Source organism: Molothrus ater, chromosome 8, assembly GCF_012460135.2.
Source record: "Molothrus ater isolate BHLD 08-10-18 breed brown headed cowbird chromosome 8, BPBGC_Mater_1.1, whole genome shotgun sequence".
NCBI classification, from domain to species: Eukaryota; Metazoa; Chordata; class Aves; order Passeriformes; family Icteridae; genus Molothrus; species Molothrus ater.
In genome coordinates, this window is record NC_050485.2 from 31334886 (window position 1) to 31355234 (window position 20349).

The window sequence follows — 20349 nt, forward strand, 5'->3', positions numbered from 1 at the left end:
CTGCCTTATTCAGTCAGAAAATGATGCAATGTTGGGTTATCTTTATGCACACAACCCAAATTTTTGTGTTTGGCTGCTTTGGCTCCTTAATTCAGAGACAGGTTTTTGTTCAACCGAGCTGAACTCAAATAAATAGCTGGTCCTGTCTAGTCTTCATTTGTGAAAAGTCTCTTTATTTTATTTTATCCTACTCAGAAAAGAAGCATCAATTATATTTCATGCAATCTCTTCATTAATCTGCCTGGCTGGAACTAAAACTTCATTCCAAAACAGGTCATGAGTTTTGGACATGATTTTAAACTTGCAAGTTCTGTCTTCTAAAGGCTGCTACCCTTTGATGGATTCTTTGATTTTGCTGTTCACTGGACACTTGGTCAATCTCCAGGATTATGAAATTCCTACAAACTAAGCAGAAATCACATTCAGAGCTATTATTTCTTATAATAATTCACAGAGACTGGAAATAACTTTATTTTCTACACTTGTAAGTCAAACAGGCCTGCTAAAAAGCACTTACAAACTCAACATGCAGGTTCTTGAATTTACTGACACGTGTTGATGCTGGACATGTGTAAGCTTCCCACTTCTTTCCAACTAAAACAAAAAATGGCATTTTTCAGCAATGGTCACAACTCTTCATTTTCTTACCACCATTTTATGCTCATTTATCAACAGATGACAGGACAAGGCAACCTTACATTGGAGATGGACTCTCCCAAACCAGCTACACACACAAAAAAACTTTTATAAAATAGTTTGTGCTAAGTTAAATATCTCTAAATTCAGTAATTGTCAATTACAATATATTAAATAATATTGTAATAGTAGTGAATTTTCAGCTCCACTGAAGTCACAGGCAAGATTTACAGAACTTCATCCTCAGCCTCCGTCTCCCTTCCAAAAACAGGGATGGAGGCATCAGTCCTCAAAAATACTGCCCCAGTTTCCTTCTAAAATAACACTAAAGTGAGTCAGATCTCAGCAAACCACAGGAGATGAACTCAGTTTGGACTTAATCTCGGTGTTGCCTGGTTTTGCTTTTTAATATAAATCCATATTTGAGTTGAGCAGGAGCCAGGAGCCTAGTGTGCTGTGGTGCTGCAGTCCCAGGGGTGGTCAGAAGGTGAAAGCACCATTTCAGACTCACAGGAAATGCTCATTTGCCTCCAGTGAGTGCCCACACCAAGGACAACCTCAAGCTGTGCTCAGTTTTTAGGTTGATACTTCTCTCCCTTTCCTTTAACTGCAGTCCTTAAAAGCTCCCCAAGAGAAATAGCATCAGATAAAAGTCTAATCCAAGGCATATCAGTGACAAATAGGGGCACAAAGAGATGGAACTCTCAGTGGGGACACTAAGTCTGCTTCCTTGAAACTGAACAGAAATTGTAACTTCTCCAGGAGCTCATCATTAAATGGCTTCAATAACCTTTAAGATTTTGCAATTCATAGTGAAATTCCTCAGTGCTTGTTAACTGATTTTGTATCACATAAAAAGGTTTTCTCATTTATTTTGGTTGCAAGCCATATGGGCATCACCACTTTTCAGCACACTGTGTAGGCAGGAAATGTTACACTGTTTAACAGAGTGGTAAAAGTATTTTCTCCACAGAAAGGAATTCTTCATAATAATCTTCATGAGGATTATTCAGTGCTTCTCCACATGGCAGGAGGCTGAGGTAAGGCATGGACAAACCAGCAGGTACAGTGCAAAGAAACCTCTCAGTACCAGGCCACATATAAACACACACCAGATAAGATGCTGACGTGAATGACCATTCTGGGAGCAGATCAATACTGTACAGCCCAATTAATAAAACATAAAATGACTTTTTAAAGTTGCTATTGAAGCTGTACTATCAATAATATTGCAATATACACTAATTTCATATCAAACAGATATGAAAAACAAAGTTAAACCTGCATTGCACTTGATTCCCCCAGTTCTTACGTCTGCTCCACATAAAAATTAATGATTAATAACAGTGGCCAAGTGTTTAAAATTAAATCAATGAATGTATGAATGACAGGAGATGTAACCCTCAGAGGGTAAAACTGAACTTGTTTCCTTTCTGGGGGAAAACCACCCACATATCCTTGAATAAGAATCTTTGTTCAAAGGCTAACAGGAAACTCCAAGTGGATTCAAGGTAAATACCAGCCCCTGTTATCCAAGAAGATAAGAAGCACAAATGCATTGGTAATGTTACAATGTTGTAATACATTACTGAATTATACAACAGTGTTATTTCCCCAAATTCCTCCAACTTATGTGACTTAATGGGGACACAGACAATGCTCATATATATGAGATAATAAAGTGCTTTCATAAAGGATCACAACTTCCTGTGTTTCCAACAGAAGTATTTACTAAAATGTTATTAAAGGTGTTAACCCATGAGCTGCTGCACCAGAAACAAAACAGTCAGTAAAAAAAGCTGGAATATGGTAGTTAAGTCTTCCTGTACAATTCTACAGAAAAAAAGCACCTGCAACAAAACCCAGCAGTGGTACCTTTTGTCTTGTTTTTGTTAGCATAGTTCTGAAATGTGCACTGAGAGCTGCAGGATAAACCTCCTGAGCTCTATTTCACATCAGCCATGTGCATTGAAATACCCACTCTTGTTAGACAAAGGATAAGGCTTATACCAAAAACCACTGTGCCACTTGGCTGCATATCTTTGGTATATTTATAGTGCAACTGTTCTGCTTCTTCTCTGAAGGGAAAAGTTTTCCAAAGCACTGCATCCCCTGCCACTGAGAACCTACCACGAACTCCTACACTCACTGGGACCTCTGACACTGACTTACTGCTTTAAACAAATGAAGAATGTGCAGTGAAAATAATTCCTTCCTGTTTTTTAAACATACTGCTGAAATAAAATGGTATCATGCTGGAAAGTAATAGCACGTTTCAGTCCTCTTGCAAGATTTTAGGAGCATACAAATGCAAGCACAAATTTCACAGCAATTTTTAACAACAGATACCCAAGGTGCTATTTGAAAACATCTGTAACTTAATGATTCTTAATCTAGATTTAGTCAACCTTCATCTCTACAAAAGAAAAAAAAACCCAAAACCTGTTTTTCATTTTGCTTAGATACTTAGAATGATTCATAATGCATAGAAAGGCTAGAACTACTTAATTAAAATATACTGCAAGCGTGTTTTTCTAAACTTATATTGCTAAAGCCTTGCTGTACTGTAAGATTTATTGGAGCTGGCCTTTACACACAGCACCATGTATTGACACAAGCCTGGCTATATGCCTGTGCTTCAGCCTGTCTGAGTGGGCACACCAGCACACGACTATGGTACACATCACCCAGGGGCAGTGCAATGAAATGTGGAGCCATTGAAATGCCATCTCAGGGGGTTTCAGCTCCTGAACAGCAGCATTCTCTCTGAGCAGGTCTGTCCCACCAGGCTTGCATATTGCTGGACACTGGCTTCATCACTGGGCCCCTTCCTCCTCTTCTTGTACACGCTGTAAGGCATCACGGTTCTCTTGTGCAGCACTCTCACCCTGCCCAGCTCCTTCAGGCGACCTTCATCAACTGCAGAGGCAACCAGAACACAAAAAAATGTTATTTACAGTGTCCACAGTACCTTAACTTATGCCCCTAACTTCAATATGCATAATGAGAGCTGCATGAAGTGAGAAATGTCATCTGCAGATGGAAGCTGGGCTGCAGAGCGTTCCTGGATTGTGGCTGGCACCAAACCCAGCCTGCAAAGGAACTGTGGCTGCAGGGTGTGGAGAGGTAAATCCTACATCACACGTTTCTCATGGTGATGGATGGCATTCCTGAAAACACCTCTACTGCTGCATTTAAAAATTCACATTCATTTAGTGCTGCTGGAGCCAGAAGGCAAACTCTAGCTGGGAAAAACTCAAACAGAACTGACCAGGAGAGACTTGCCTTTACAAAACCCCTTGCAAAACCCACCACACCAGCTGGGACAAAGGTACTGAAACCAGCAGGGAGCCTCCAGGCTGCTTCCTCAGGTAAGCATCAGGCAATAAACCACCTTCCCAGGTGAAACTCCCTGGCCCTCCAGCCCCAGTCTGCTTTTCCCTCAGTTATACTGGTTCTGAGTGTCATTCTAGGGGTTACATGTCCTTACCTAAGTCTGATCCCTGAGCTCTGTAAATCAACAGGGTGAGCAGTGCAAGCACTCCCTGGGTGGGTACAACACAATTCCTCTTCAAAAATACACACACCACAATTAAAACTTATTTCCTTCACATCCAGGCCCCTTGTGCCTTAATTTATCCAGAATCATACATATAAGAGTGTGACTGAACAAGTTAAAATTTCCTTATTTTTATGAATCCCATTGATGCTCCTACTGCTGAACAATAATACACTATAGCTGCTGTGTGTCAGAAAAATTTGCACTACAGTGCTAGAAAACTCTTTAAAGAAACTCACAGAATGTGCCACACATCTGAAGGCCACGGCAGGATAAATTAGTAAAATTATTACAAAATAATAGGAAAAGAAATCTTGGACTTTTCTGAACTTTAGGTTCAAAAAGTCACCAAGAAGAGTCAACCTAGAATCTGAAACATCAGTTTGAGAATCTGTTTAAGCATCTCCAGTAATAACAGAGATGCTTCCTGGAATGTCAGTATTTTGGGACACCAACTATGCAAAGACTTCATTTTGGACCTTCTTTCTGCTTTTAATTAATGCTTCTTTATGTTTTAAAGGAGGCCATGAAACTCTTTTCTGTGCAAGACACACTGAAGAACCTGCCCCTGTTCATCCATAGAAATTTCTATGGTCCAGAAACTTTTTTTCCTGCTGATTGCCTGAATTTAGTATGTGAAACTTAATGAAGGCTGCTTTACCAAGTTTGGAATGACTTCATTACTTTTATCTGTGTTTTGATTCCAGACATGAAAGCACAATGTGTTTCTTAAGACTTAACTGGGAAAACATGGTTTGAAGGAAGAAAATCTGAGCAGTACTTGCTAAGATTGTGCTCCCCACTAATTATTGTTGGCAATTGCTTTAGATAAACACCAAGTCAAAAACACTTTATGGCTTTCTCTCCCTCTGTGAAATCCATCAGGTTTTTGATGTGTGGCCAACACCTCCCTGATATCCCAATGGGTTGGTTGGTTTTACCACCAGCCCTTCTGCCTCTTCTGTTACATCCTCCTCCTTGCTGAGAGTTCACCAAGGAAAAAACCTGCAAGTTTAGCTTCTGGAGGTGACACAAGCGTAAAGTTATTTTAACTTCTCAAATTGGAAAGTTTCTATTTACTGAACCTCTAGACTGACTCCCAGTCTGTGCCCTGGGATGGATTTAGGCCAAGCTGAGCCCTCACAGCTCTGTGCCAAAAGCATTTTAGAGTTGGTCCCTGCTCACTGATACTCACTGATTTCAAATACTCCCAAAGCCTGATACTGTGGGTGAGTTCATGTCCTGGCTTGCAGTGCTGCTGGCCCCAGATTTGATTTCTTTGAGAGACTAAAGCTACTGTACCTTGGTTTCACTGCAGCCCTCCTGGCTCAGCTGAACTCTGTTCTCGTTCAGCATTTGTGCCCTTCCTCCATTTTTACTCCTTGCAAAGAAAAATAACATCCCAAATTTCTACAATGATTACCTGTTCTTCCACTGATTCCCCTCAAAATCAAAGCTTTCATAACAAAAATAACCTTCTGTAAAAGTACTTAAATGTATGTAACTTAAACTCCATCTGTAAAAGAAACCTTTTACTGAGATGTTAAGTAAAATAATCTCAAGTACCAGTTAAGCTTTTAGAGATGGCAAATAGGAACTTGTGTCACCATCATAACAAATCTGAAAGTCAGAACTCAGCCACCTTTCAGTTGCTGCTGGTCTGGAGGCAACATCATGGGAATTCAGGAAACTATTCCCTTTAAACACAATTTAAATATAAGCAGAATAAATGTAAAATAATTTAATGGAAAATAAAAGCAGATTGGGCTCTGGCACACTTTAACAAAGAAATTATTCTCCCAATAAGAAAAATTAAATATCTGCTCCTGCTGAGTGGCACATGGTAAAATCTGCTCTCTATTCAAGATGATGCCAATTGAACTCAAGCAGGCCTTCCCTGTGTGGCTGATGCTGGAATACAGCAATTCAGAATGAGACCAAATGCTTTATTAAAAAAAGTTCCTTGCTGAAAATAAGAAAAAAACCCCATCCTTTGAAGCTTTAGTGAAGAAACTTTATTTAGTGACTTCCATTTCTGGAAAGACCCTGACTGATCACATAGTGGAACAGCGTATTAGAGCAATTTTAGTCATTTCTGTAATTACTGAATACAGTACTGTTATCACTAAAAAGTTTTTTTAAAGTTCTTATTTTTTCTCCTCACACTTTCTCATTTTTCACCTCCTGAGCTGTTGATTTATTAAAGTCTACAGAAGAGACACTGTCATTTAACACAAAAAATATACAAGGTTTCATCCCTTAATTCAGTTACATCTATCAGTATAGTCTGGATGGTAGATACACAAAATATAGAGCAATCAATTATGTAGATTGAAAGTTCCTGTAATTTTAGAAAACTGGGCAACTGCAGCTGCCAACTGAAAATAGAAATATTATCCTGTAAGTCTCAGAGCTAAAAATACAGGTGAATTCTTACTGAATAAATTACCTGTCACTTCTTTTTCTTCTCCCCTATACTCCTAAAGCAGCGAATTATCTATGCTGTAGTTGCCTATTGAAATTTGAATATAGGAGAGATTTCACTTCTAATTCAACCTTGCCTCTGTGACCCCACATAAAGACTGCACAGAGGTGTTAAAATGTTCTGTTCCCAGCCCCAAAACCCTGCTAAATGGAATCCACACATGGAGGATTTCCTCTCTGAGAACACAAAGGGTATCAGGCACGTTTCTAAATGCCAGCAGAAAACAAGGCAGGGAGCAGGAGTGACCCAGAGCCTCTCATGCAATGGGGTGTCTGGGCAGGCTCTGGTCTGAGTTCCTGACCCAGCTCACTCATCCACCCTCACCTAAAGGTAAAATGGTAAAAATTTGCTTTCTATTCAAGAAGGGAATTTGCTTTCTATTCTAAAGGGCAGCCTCAGCCTGCACTCATGCAAAAAAAGCTCCCACACGCCAGGGAAGAGGAGGAACATGAGCAGCAGGAAGCCAAACAAACTCCTGTACAGTCCAGTCCTTACTTCTCTGCACAACAGAAATCAACTTCCCCCTAAAACTACAAGCTCCCTGCCAAGCCAAAACACAATTTTCAAATGCTGATAAGCATTCCTGCTGAAACACCAGCATGAAATAAGGAGGAGTGATTTCACCTTTTTTTATTCACAGCAATAGAAAGCTGGACAGCAATGTGCTCTTTAAAGAAATCCAGAATTTCATGGTCTTCTCCTTACAGCTCAGGGGTGGATTAGCATTTTCCTAACGTTATTTGGGGAAGCTCACATCCAAATATTTTTATTCTTCACATGCATTAAGCTTTATTATTACTCCCTAATATAAGCTGGAGTGCAAACCAGCTCCATCTGCTCAGAGAGCTGGGTAAGCATGCACAAAGCTGGGCAAGTGAGACTTGGAGTGCAGAGTGAGCTCTGCAGGAGCCTGAGAGCCAACACCACGCTGGAAAAAGGGCGATGGCTCAAAGTTTCTGTAGAAAATATTACTAAACCAGCTTTTTGGTGGAGGCTGAGCTGGGCCAAGGGGGTTTTGATCAACAGTGATGTGGAAGGGCAGCCTGAGCTGCAGCATCCTGTGCTGCTCCTCTTTTGAGCCTTCCTCCCCTTGGACAGACTCCTCACAAAAATGACGTTGTTTCATTTCTCAGGGGTATAATCTAGAGATGGAAGCAATCTAACTTTCCTTTAAAGTGCTTTTTTTCCACTTATAGGAAAACAAGTGAAAAAATAATTAAAAGTAAAGGGACAAATGTATTGACTTTCCCATTTTCTAAATAGGAGAAAGGACAACTGCCAATTTCCAAAACAACCCACATTAGTCACAGGAAAATATTTCCTATATTTTCTGTACAGAATGGACTCAGAATTAGCAAGAAACCTAACTGAGGACTGGCATTTCTAACTCACAAAAAGAAATGTGGTACTCCTGCTAAACTCTGAAATGATTCTGTTTCTGATCATAAGTTTAATTTTCTTTAAATATTCCTTCAACTCCCTGGAATCATTAAACTATTTGGCCATCATCACTTTGTTATTCTGCATCCATACTACACAGAGAACCTGGATTTTTTCCCCCATCACAGCAGGATAAAACAGTGAAAGAAAGAAAGGAAAAGGCAAAGAACCAAGTAATTAAAAAATTAAAATATTTACATCTGTGTCATTAGCTGAAACCTGTGATTCCCTTTAAAAGTAGACAATGAAGGAAACTCACACTATAAATTAAATTTCCATTTTGCTTAAAAATGGAATCTCAAAGGAATTATTTTACCTCTAAGCATTAAATCCACAGAACAAAATTCTGAAGATAAACACTTGACAACTGCTGCATTTCTAGCCCATGGATGTGCTCGGGTTTAGATTTTGTTTCATGTTGTTTGCAGTTTTTAATTTTCAATTTTGAAGCACTTAGGATTTGCATGGTTTTAAAAAGATGAACAGAATGTTCCCGTTTTTACAAATGAAGAAAAAAAATTAAAATTCAATTTATAGGGAGATTAAAAGTTCCATGATACTCAAGCTTTCAAACTAGGTGTAAAAATGGCAAAAAGAAGCACCATCCCTTGCTGGTTACACTATGGTGATGTTAATTTTTATGAGAAACACTACAGCCTTGTTGAATATTTTTTTAAAGAAAAGCTACATCTGGTTTACATGACCTTGTCACAGTTAATGATCAATGATTTTAAAACAAAGAAACTGTAAAAGGAAGAAACACATTAACTTTTCAAATTTTATGACTGAAACATAGGAGATATTAATTACTGGAAATCAAAAATTATTTCACCGCAATCAGAAGCCAAATCTTTCTGACCTTTGAATTTAAGCTCATTTCTTACCCAATTTAAAGCATAATTTCTTTTGTTCACCAGCAAAGTATAGGATGTCATCCTCAAAAAGAAAAGGGCCAATCAGCAATACCCATTAATAGTCATATTTATATAAAACAGCGAGCTAAAATGTGCTTTTTCTCATATTGCTTCTTTCAAACTAGACTCATACATTAAGGAATATTAAAGACCCCTATGCCTTGGGGTACAAAAATACTAACTCAAACCAAAATAAGAGTACAGTTAAAATGAAGCATAAACAACAACACAAAAAAAAATTCCAATGAAAAGAATTCTTAATTAAAACCAGAAAGCACAAGTCACAAAGGAAGTACAGTAAAATGCTCAGGATATTCTCAATCAGCCAAATCTTTGCAGTTACTCTAACAAAAAATAGGAACTTTTGAAAGCACTGATCAAAAAGAACACGTTTGTAAAGTATCAAAACACTGTGGATGATCCTTAAAGCAGGGGAATTACAGTTTTACAGGTATAGGGATCCTTCAAATGGGCAAAGACAGGAAGTTGCAACGAGGAGAAATCCTAAAAGCATCTTCCAACCCAAACTTTTGGGCTTTGCGCCTGAACTCCTACGAGTGGTTTACGCTGTGGAGCTCCGCGGCGAAGAGCGGCGCACATAAAACAACGTGCATGAAATTCCCAGTTTAGTTGAGAAGCTCTCATATAATACATTTATTCTAACCTACTAAAAGGTGACTAGAAAATGTCTACTGAAGGACAAGATTTAAATCATGGAAGCACAGAATCATTCTGGTTGGAAAAGCCCTCGAAGGCCATCAAGTCCATCCATTAACCCATCGCTGTCAAACCCACCAAGCCATGTCCCCAGGTGCCACATCCACAAAGCTTTTAAAACCCTCCAGGGACTGTGACTCCAACACTGCCCTGGGCAGCTGCTCCAGGGCTGGACAACCCTTTCCATGAAGAAACTTCTAATATCCAACCAAAATCTCCCCTGGTACAACTCAGTGCTGTTTCCTCTTGTCCTACCAAGGACTGGTACTGATATTCCTCCAAGGACTTGCTTTTTAGGAAAAAAAAGCAGTGCAAAAAATATGATCTAGTAAATGGCAAGTTGACAAAGATAACTTCTTTTACTTTTAGATGTTCTTCCAGAGGACAAAATGAAGCAGTCACTTCAAAAGAAGTTGAATCTTTAATATTGTTCTTGATGACTTCAAATACGAGAAATGAGAATGTGAACTGCTAATGAAGAATATTAACTGCACACCCAGGGCACTTTGGGTTTGGGATTTTTTTTCTATTTTAACTACACTTTTTGGTTATCTAATCAACTGCCTTCAGTTTAAGTGCACTGTGCTGACAAGGGCCCAAAGCAGGACCACAGCACAGGTTTAACTCTGTTTTGAAGGCAGGGGCACTGTGAGATGTTCTCACATCTCTGATTCTCACCTTCCTGTGCATGCTCTCCCTAACCCAGCTTTCCTGACTGCAGCTCCAGGCCCTCAGCAACCTGCACAAGGCATTTTTGCAGATCAGAACTGGCAAAGTCAAAGCTTTACAGGCTCATTCATGGCCTGACCCATTTCTGATGGACCCCACGGGCATTTCTAATGCGCAGCTCTGACTCTGGGGAGTTTTATTTACTCTGAGTCAGCACTGAGGAACCTGACCAAGCTTTCTGCTGCATCAGATGTGTGTCCTCCACACTTCTCAGAACCTTTGTTAGCTGAGCTTTTCTGTTCCTTGTAGCATCCAAGCTATTTAAAAGAACACAGAAATGTTCTGCATTTTGAGTTATTAATTTCTCTTCAGAGACAGGGAAATCACACTTAAATCACAGAGAAGGGAAAATCACAGTTAAAATCCAACAAGCACTTGGAAAGAGCACATGAAAGCAACTCTAAATCACTGGCTAGCAGGGAATGAAACTGCACAGATATTTTTGCAGAGACTTTAGCATGGGACCTGTCATCTCAGGAACATAATCAAAATGACTCTGTTACTGGTGGGAGAGACATATCAAACACATTATTAAATCTGTGAATTAATGGTTGAGAATTGTAATGCATCTTAAATGGGAAAGATTAGGGATGTTGATGATAGTGGAGATGACAGGACAAGGGGGAATGGCTTAAAGCTGCAGGAGGGTTGGATGTAGATGGGATTTTGGGATGGAATTGTTCCCTGTGAGGGTGAACAGGGCCTGGCACAGGTGCCCAGAGCAGCTGAGGCTGCCCCTGGATCCCTGGCAGTGCCCAAGGCCAGGCTGGACAGGGCTTGGAGCACCTGGGACAGTGGAAGGTGTCCCTGCCATGGCTGGGGGATTGGATGGGATTTAATGTCCCTTCTAACCCAGACCATTCCATGACACCATTCTTCTATGAAAAGCCAGTATAAAAGACAAAAGTTAGAGATAATGCTTTAAGGAGTTACAGTTCCAAAACAATGGTGAGAAAATAGGGAAAAAAATCTGAAGGAGCAAGAGACTTATATACTATTTATTAAAATATCTGAACTGCATAGAAGTGAACATGGCAGAAAGCAGCCAGAGGATTTTTCAAAAAGAAGGGCAAAGTCCTCATTAAGACTGACATGTGAGGAGGAAAAAAACCAGAGACAAGAGTCAAGCTGAGAATTACAAATGCAAACATTACCATGAAATATGAAAAATTGAAGCAATTGGCAGTAGCTTATCAGCTAAATAAATCAAATTACAGCAATCAATTTGCTGGCTAAATTAATTAAAACATGGAATCAATTAGGTTCCATGTGAGGAGCTGGGATGATGTCACCAGAGCAGGGAGTGCACGAGGATCATTCCAGAAGGTCTGACCCTGGCACAGGTTTCCCTGGTGGATGCTGGAGTGTGGCTCAGCACATGCCTGTGGTGTCCCTTCCATGGCTGCTCTGTGCCTGGGCCTAATTACAGCTGTTAACTTTTATCACATTTGGAAACCAGTCCCACACACTCATTGTCCTCAGCACGAAATAAATCTGCACGATTGCTCTACTTGTCCCACGTTATTGAACTTTTAATTTCTGCTCTTGTGCTTCTAACACCTTCTGCATATGGAAAATGGTTTCTACAGGATTTGGCAGGCCTTGCCTTTCCCCACATTCTTCTGAAACTTTACCAAAAAAAAAAAAAAGCAGAATTATTCTGCTGGAAAATCAAATATCACAACATTCAAAAGGTTAAGAGTATCTTGAGCATAAACCCATCTAAGAATCATCTCTTCAACACAAAGAGAAGGGAAGTATGCCAAGATATCTTAATTTTTCAAGGAATGTCCACCAAAAAAAAAAAGGAATTCCAAAATACATCCATTTGTTTCACAATCTCTATGATGGTCATCGTGGATTAACACATTTTTGAGAATTTTGCAGTCCAAGCCAAAGGTTTCACAAACCACACCAGAAGTCAGACAATTATGCTGCTCGAGGGGCACTGGTTTAGTATGCTACATATATGTTAAAAGCAATCCAAACTTTTAAATCACAAATATTTATTAAAGTTTGCATTTTCTAACCCCGATACCAATTCACGTTGTGGCAGTTGCTTAGGACCCACAAATTAAGAGAATAACATTTCCTTTGTATTACAGAAGCATTGCATATGAGGCTAAAACCCCATGCCAGTCATTTCAATTTAATCCAAACACAGTAAAAAGTGAGGGAAAAATGTGCCTGGCTACACCTTATTGGCATTATCTTCATTGTTTAAACATCTTGTACACTCAAAGATCACACTGGATTTAGAAAGATGCATTCTGATGGCTCAAAGTGTTCATGAACTTAATTAGAAACAGAGAAACTTGTAAGATGTGTCTGTTCTAGAGAAGCTGCTAGAAAGAACTGGGATGTCTGTCTTGTTTCTTGCAGAATTCAATTTCTGTTTCTTACCGAATTCAAATTTATTACCTATAGCTGTGATAATAGTGGAAAGTTACTTCTTTAGAAGACTTTAGTTCGTGATCCATCAGAGTTTATTTAAACTGTTTCCCAACTCTCTGAAGTACACAACACTATCTTTAAAAAAAATAAATTATAAGCAGCAGTTGTTGCAGAGCAAAGCAGCAATTTCTCCCAAATCAGATGATTGCAGAGTTCTGAACAATTGGTTTAATGTTTTCCATCTGTGACAGTTTTGCGACCACATTTTCATCCTCTCGAGAAGTTCAGTGCATTTATCCTTGTAAACATTAATCTGCATCACACCACCCTTATAAACATTAACATATCCTGGCCTTTGCATTAATCTCTCTGCCTACACCCAAATCCCTCTGCCTGCATCCATCCCACAGAGACAGAGCCCTTTGCCAGGGAGCTGAACTCTGAGACGTGACCAAATGGCAACCACAGTTCACTCACAGGACATAAATATGTGATCGTGGCTCTTCTGTTCAAAGGAGGAGGGCAACAACACCACTATCACACCAACATACTAGATTTTTAAAATATATTGTAAAATTAAACAGTCTCTGTACTGGATGGGAAAAAAAAGTCAGTAAAATACTTGTGTTCAAATACACAATAAGTATAAAACCTGTTTGAAATACTCTTTGGTATCATAGTGCACTAAAAAATTGTACATTAAATGTTTTAAAAACATAACACTAGAAATTATAGTTATTGAAATAGTTGTGACAAACTGTTTTCCAAGTGGAAGCATTATGCACAAAAACATGCATTTAAAATAAACAGTTTTGTATAACTGCACATGCCTGTAGATTTCTGGTTTTATTTAAGTTTTATTTACTAGAACTAATAACACTCAGTTGCTTGAAAGAAGCATTAAGATAATGCAATCACTACTAAGAGGATCCAGAAGTTGTTAAATACTGGGATTTTTATTTGCATTTTGCTACTCTAGTATTTTACTTTGCATTTCACTATTTTGCATTTTACTATGAGCAGGATAGATAAATATACATATAAAGATGTATTTCTAAAAAAACAGTTTTTTCAGCTAAAAGCTTTAAAAATCTGGTAAAAACATATAATAAATGTTACGATATTAATACAGAGAAGGACTGGAAACCTGAAGTAATTCTCTTTAGTTCAGTAACTCAGAAATGAATGATCTCCTATGAACTCAGGAGGAATTACATGGAATGGGCTTTTTATAGTGATTCTTGTGAGTGTGAAGTGAGGATTTTCTGACCTCTCCATAGCCTTGTGTGGTGTTCCAGGACTTAGTGTTGGCTTGGGTTTAACTTTTGTTTTATTCTCATGGCTAAGGCTTGCACGTGAACACAGGGCAATTTCAAAAGCTTTTTGGATGTCAACATCTGTCCTTTGTGCAGCAGTCTGAGCACTGGAAAGCACAGAACAGGCAAATCCTCTCCTCTGGATCCCACTGCCTATCGTCACTTTGGCTCACACCAGCTGGACACAGCTTAGAGCCTGAGCTCTGCTAAGGACTTCCACTTCTTCCACTCTGCTGGAAGAAAAAAGGTCCTCAGTGCTGTGCAGAGGTGGCAGATGCAAAGCCTGGTCTACAGCAAGGAGTAGAAGGTGGTTGCTGAATCATTTGGCTTTGTAGTCTCTTTAGGTGGTGTATCCAAATAACAGCCTCCCTTCACACCTCCACAAATACCTAGTAAGATGCTCAAGTTTGAATCCTACCACCACTCATTTCTTGCTCTTGTCAAGCCCTTCTTCTCATTGTTCTACCTGCATGAACTACTGCAAAATTCCTCCCATCCTCTATCCATGTCTCTGCCAGCTCCCACACCCTGATCACATCAGAGATCCTCACTTGTAAAGCTTCCCCCACTCTGCTTCAGTCCATCTTCACCCCTAGCACCTGCAGGCAGCAATCTGCCTGCAGTTCCACCTCTGACTACAGCATCTTATCCCAGACAAATTTATGCTTTCAAGGAAACTGCTATGTGTCTCTCCATATTCTTAATTTCTCCTACAACTCTCACACTGCAAAAGATTTCTCTATAAACTCTGAAAGACAATGAAGAAACTTGCTTAGATCCCTCTCTTTGAAACTCTCCTTCACAGCAATGTTTACAAAAAGGTCAGTTCAGTCTAATACTATTTAGTCTATTAATAGACTATAATTTAGTCTACTATCATAATTGACCAGGAAACCCAGAAGTGCCTCTCTCTGCCTTTATCCCACCCTTTTGCATCCATCATGGTTTGTGTTAACCATACCCTCTGGAGCAAAGAGTGTCTTGTCTCCAAGAACACACAAGGGCAGAGAAGCCTGTGTTATGCATTTGTTATGTGCAATTTTTTTTTTTTTAATGTGCTGAAGAAAATACTTTCATTTTAATTAATGTATTCCATTCGGTGCCATTTTGATTTCACTCTATTATTAGATCTGCAGGAAGTTGAACAGATGTGTATTAGCTTAGCCAATTTATCAACTTCAGCAAACAAAATGGTTAAGACAGAAAAAGCACTGAAGTCCTTTTGAAGTACAGCTCTCAAAGCTCTGCTCACACAATTTCTGCAGACACAGGAAGGTGGGAAGCAGCTTCCATCACTGCGATTGCTGTGGGCCATGCCTAAAAATTTGGATAAAGCTTTTTCACCTGGGTAACAGCCCCATGTTCACCCTGGCTTCACCAAGTACACCCCACATTCTGTGACACAGTCATGTAACTATGAAGGCTTTGAAGCCACCACTCTCAGACTGGGATTGTATCTGCCCTCATCTGAAGTTGCTTTTTAAACATCTTGACAGTCCAGCACTGATGGGAAGAAAGATTTGAAGTTTCCCACTGATTTAATAACCATCCCAAAAGTAGATATTTTGCTCCATGAAGATATTTTTCCCAGACTTCTCCCAGGAGCAACAAACTGAAAATCTCAACAGATATTAGAAAGAGAGAAAACACGACACTGAGATAGTCTAGAAAATGGAAAGTGGAAGGACAAAAATATTGCCAGGATACCAAATAAATGATTTATAGATCTTTCCACAGAGCTCTTATTTCAGTCTTAGGGAAGACTCCAATGAAGTCAAACCCTGAGGAGCAGTTTTGGGAGGGAGTCAATGGGTGTGGCAGGCAGACCATGGCCAGGAGTATTTTCAGCAAATGCTATCATGTGACTGACTTCTGCTCATCACTTTGATGTGTTATCAAAGTCACTGACCTGCAGAGCAACCTTTTAATTAATTCTTCTTTTTTGAGCCTATCTCCATCTGCACTTACAGCTGATGGCCATTAAATAAAGTTCAGCACTATCTCAATTTCCAGATTGCATCAGTATCCAAACCCTCCATTAGTGCACCACCTCACAAACTACTCAGTTCTAAATAAATGCCTGGCTACTGGTCAATAATATCAGAATCTTCATTAATCTCTCTCATTTATAAGATGATGCCAGGTCTTCTAAATTTTTCAAAGCGAACAGAACAAAAATGAAGAATCTGTTCCACGGCATGAATTATGTAAATTGATACTTTCTTATGCTTTAAAATAAAAAGCCACTTTTTATGAGTATCTTTTTATTTTTATTCCAGAAAAGTAAAAGTAGATTTTATTTAAGAAGGAGCTCTGCAATGTAATGTCTATGGATACTCAAAAATCCTTTTCATACTACAGAGGCTTGAAAGATCAAAACACATAACATACTCTACTGAACCTGCAATTGGTAAATTTATTATGTAAATTTTTATGATTTTTTTTAAAGGAAAGCACATTCAAAAATTCAGAAAATGCTGAAAACATGAATTGTGTCTCATACTAATTATGAACAAATTATTATGAGACAGTATTTCCCAAATTTTCTGCCATTCCAGACAGCAATAGAAGATGGCCATTGCCAGTGACTGCTTCACTGCCCCAGGCAGCAATGAAAGCCACACCATTTCTCCCAGTTGTTTACTGGCTCTGGTTATTGCCCTGGGTTTCAGTGCTGGAAGTCCCACTCCTGATAAATCATGCCCCACTTAACAAACACCATTACAGACAGTGCCACAGAAAGCTGATTCAAGGGGAATAAAGCACACCATCATTTGTATTGCTCTTTTTAAAATTCACTGTAACTTCATTAAACTGGTATTAGTGACTGTTGGAGAGAGTAAAGAATGAGGATTTCACTGGTGAGAAATGGCTTCCTCTGAGCAGCAACCCAAACCCCCAAAGCCCACGAGCTCCCAGCAGGCCCAGAGCATCTCAACGTGCAGCTATGTTTTAATTTCCTTAAACCACAGGACACAAGCCCCAGCTCCAGTAGTGTCTGGAGTGAGATATTCTGGGCTGATAATGATGCAGAGCTTTGTTTCCTGTGGTTTCCAAACGCCTGCTATGCCACAGGGATTTCACACCATCCACAAGATGCTGCCCCTCTGCTGGCACAGGGTTATTAACACCTTCACAGGCACCAGTTCAGCACTCTCTCCTTTCTGAACACCAAAAGTTTCCCAAACATCACTGGCCTCCAAAATCATTCCTTTATTCCTCCTAATTTAGTAATTTTTTCCAATTTCTCCTCACCAATCTAACAATGATGGATTTATTTGAACCTTACTATTGTAGTTCTTCTTCTTCTTCTTAGTGTTTCTATTGAGCAACCAAGTAACAGGCAGAGGGTGAGGAAATGCAAGGAACTCAACAGCATTTCTAGAACTTCACAGTCCTGCTTAAGCTTAATTCCTTTAATTTATCTGCATCCTGCCCTTTGAGCAGTTAACTGCCATGGGAATCCTACTAAACTGCAGTAAAAAGTAAAAGATCAAACAGAAAAAAAAAGTAAAAATAGTAAAAAGAAAAACATGCAAAAAGAAAGAAGTAGCTGCTGAAGAATGCTGAGACTCTGGTGAATCTGTGTTAGGTGTCTAGAAACAAACCACAGTCCTTTTAACCTGAATAATGCCACACATCTCTGAATAATATCACAGCCACACTCAAATGTTACTCACAGGAGAAAAAAACCTTCAAAAAGAGGATGTTCAACAAGTTGCAATTAATAGCAAAAGTTAAGTTATTCCTTTTCCCCCAAGCACCACACTGAGCATGGTCTAACACAGCTCCCTTGGGGCCTGCCATTGGCCCACAGAGTGAGTAACTAAAGCAAATTAATGATTTTTTTTCATGTTATTGCCTTGTTTTCCAGTAGCATCACTGCACTGTGCTCTGGTCAGTAACAACTTCAACCAGTCAGTACTGGTAAATCACTAAGTACCTGTTTTACACAATGTGTAAAACTATATCACATTATGTCAAGATGTTTAAGGTGCTTCTGCTGTTTATTGTGTTCTTCATACCCACACCAATTAAACTGAATGTTTAATTGATTTTGAAGCTAAATCTGCCACTCTGTTTCTTAACAAAAGCACCTGATGCCTTTAAGCCTCTCCACTCTTTCCACTTCCCTGTATTGATTCCAATTTAATTCCTTTATGCATTCATCCAACAGGAATGCAAGCGAGGAACAATTATTTTATTGGTTTTGTTCATGCTCAGAATAGCAAATACAATTTGAAAATAATCTGAAAGGCAGCAATATGTATTAATTTTTAACTACTTACAGCCTATAGGACAGAATATACTTAAAATGTGCATTGCTTAAAAGATAAACGTTTGCTGCAGGAGATGTGAATTGCACACTTTTTATCCTTTACAGGTAAGATTTCCATGCTGCTTCAGCAGCAGATGATTCTGATTTATTAGAAGCAGACAGGCAAATCAGAGCTATTTCATTTGTGCAGCCTCACCTGCTTTTCCATCCTGGTTGAAGCGCGAGTACTTGGAGTGCTCGAGCAGGGGCAGGCATTGCTCAATGGGTGTCCACACGTAGGTCTCAGGGCACAGCAGGTCAGAGGGCCTGTACTGACCCTGCCAAGGGGAGAAAATGGAAAAAAAAATGGAAAAAAACGACACCAAAAAGACAGCAATCATATCAGTTGCATGAGAACTTTGGCTACAACGCGATTTTCCAAAGAGCAAGAATAGTTTTTAATCTAATCTACACCAAATGAGTGTTCAGTGAAATCACAGGCTTTAGTCATTTCAGCACCATCTCAGGAGCACAAACTCAACCTTGGCACGTGATGAAAATGTAAAATTAACATAACACACTTCCATGATATCCAAGATGAACTCGGAAAGTTTTGGCTTTGCTTACTGGAACTCTGTATTTAAGTTATTCTCTGGAGTTCTGCTGAGCTGGGGCCAGCACTAAAAAACTCAGCACCTCCAAAAGCAGCTCATCTCAAGTGTTGGTAATTCTACCAAATAATGGAGACCAAAAAGAAAAAAAATCTAACAGAAAAACCCCACTGAACAGTAAGCAGGACGCTGTTTTTATTACATTAGTGATGGAGCATTTATTTCATTGCTGCTTAAATAATATCACTTTAATTCATGGAGCTTTTCCTGGATTAGCTTACAGGTAATGATTAGTGAAATTCTACTATTTTTAGTTGATTTATTAAGAAGATATTCTTTACAGACATTCCCAGAAACTAAACAGCCTTAATTATTTTCCCTCCAGCTACACAGAAAATCACCACCTCAGCAATAATAACCTCCCCTAATCAGATCTTCATCTGATTTAAAATAAGATTATTCAGCAGCCTATAACTTAAGTCAAAATTCTATCTTTGAGGCATTACTCATGCAATCCAAACACTCTCAACATTCACAGCCATATGGTGGCAATAGCAAATTAATTTTTCACTTGCAAACTCATTACACATCTCAGCTTGAAAAACAGCCATACAGGAAAGAGAATGAAAAGGTTTAAATATACAAATTAAAAATTAAAAGACTGGGCATTATCTGAAGTCACCTTCCAGTTGATGCCATTAAGAGTTCTTCACGTCAATGACATTAAATGGGTAATTAAAAAAAAATTAAGATTATCATCTTAAGATGAAGTTGATTTAAAAGAAAGCCTTCCATGAAGCTGAGCAAGGTTTTGGAAGGGACAAAGCAAAGTTCCTGTGGCCTGGAGGTGAAGACATTCCTTTAGGGACACCTTTAGGCACTAACACACAGTTCTGGAGAATCAGAGCCACCAAAAATTTTCAGTTCTTTTCATGCTCTTACTGTTCAACTCTTCATGATATTTAAAGAAAAATTCACTTTTAAAAATATTCCCCACCAAGAGTAAACAGCTGAGAAGGAAATACAAGAATTGTGTGTGATAAAAAGTCACCATTGTCTGTGCAAAAAAGATAAAAATAACCAAGTTTCATGCTGAGCCTTGTCAAATACCTGAGGTAGATTTCTGAAAAGGTCTGTCTGACTGATTATCTCATTTGCAAAATATCCAGGACTGACTTGTAACTACTACTGTTGTTTTGTTGGGTTTTTTTTTAATTAAGGCAAATTTTTATATTAAATTAAAACAATATTCCTCCAATTCCATTCAGAAACTTAAACCTCAAGGCCCTA

The 20349-nt window shown here is 39.0% G+C and overlaps 1 protein-coding gene across 5 annotated transcripts in view; it reads right to left on the minus strand.

Annotated features, from left to right (window-relative positions):
* Window positions 1-431: 431 nt before the first annotated feature.
* The window catches only part of ATE1 (arginyltransferase 1), a 68927-nt gene continuing 49009 nt past the window's right edge, over window positions 432-20349 (minus strand). For all 5 annotated transcript variants that reach the window (XM_036385712.1, XM_036385711.1, XM_054515616.1 and 2 more), the window contains 2 exons: window positions 18666-18786; window positions 432-3555 (listed from right to left, as the gene is read on the minus strand). In XM_036385712.1, the coding sequence (XP_036241605.1) occupies window positions 3377-3555; window positions 18666-18786 (300 nt within the window). In that variant the 3' untranslated portion in view covers window positions 432-3376. The remainder of the gene's footprint in view (window positions 3556-18665; window positions 18787-20349) is intronic.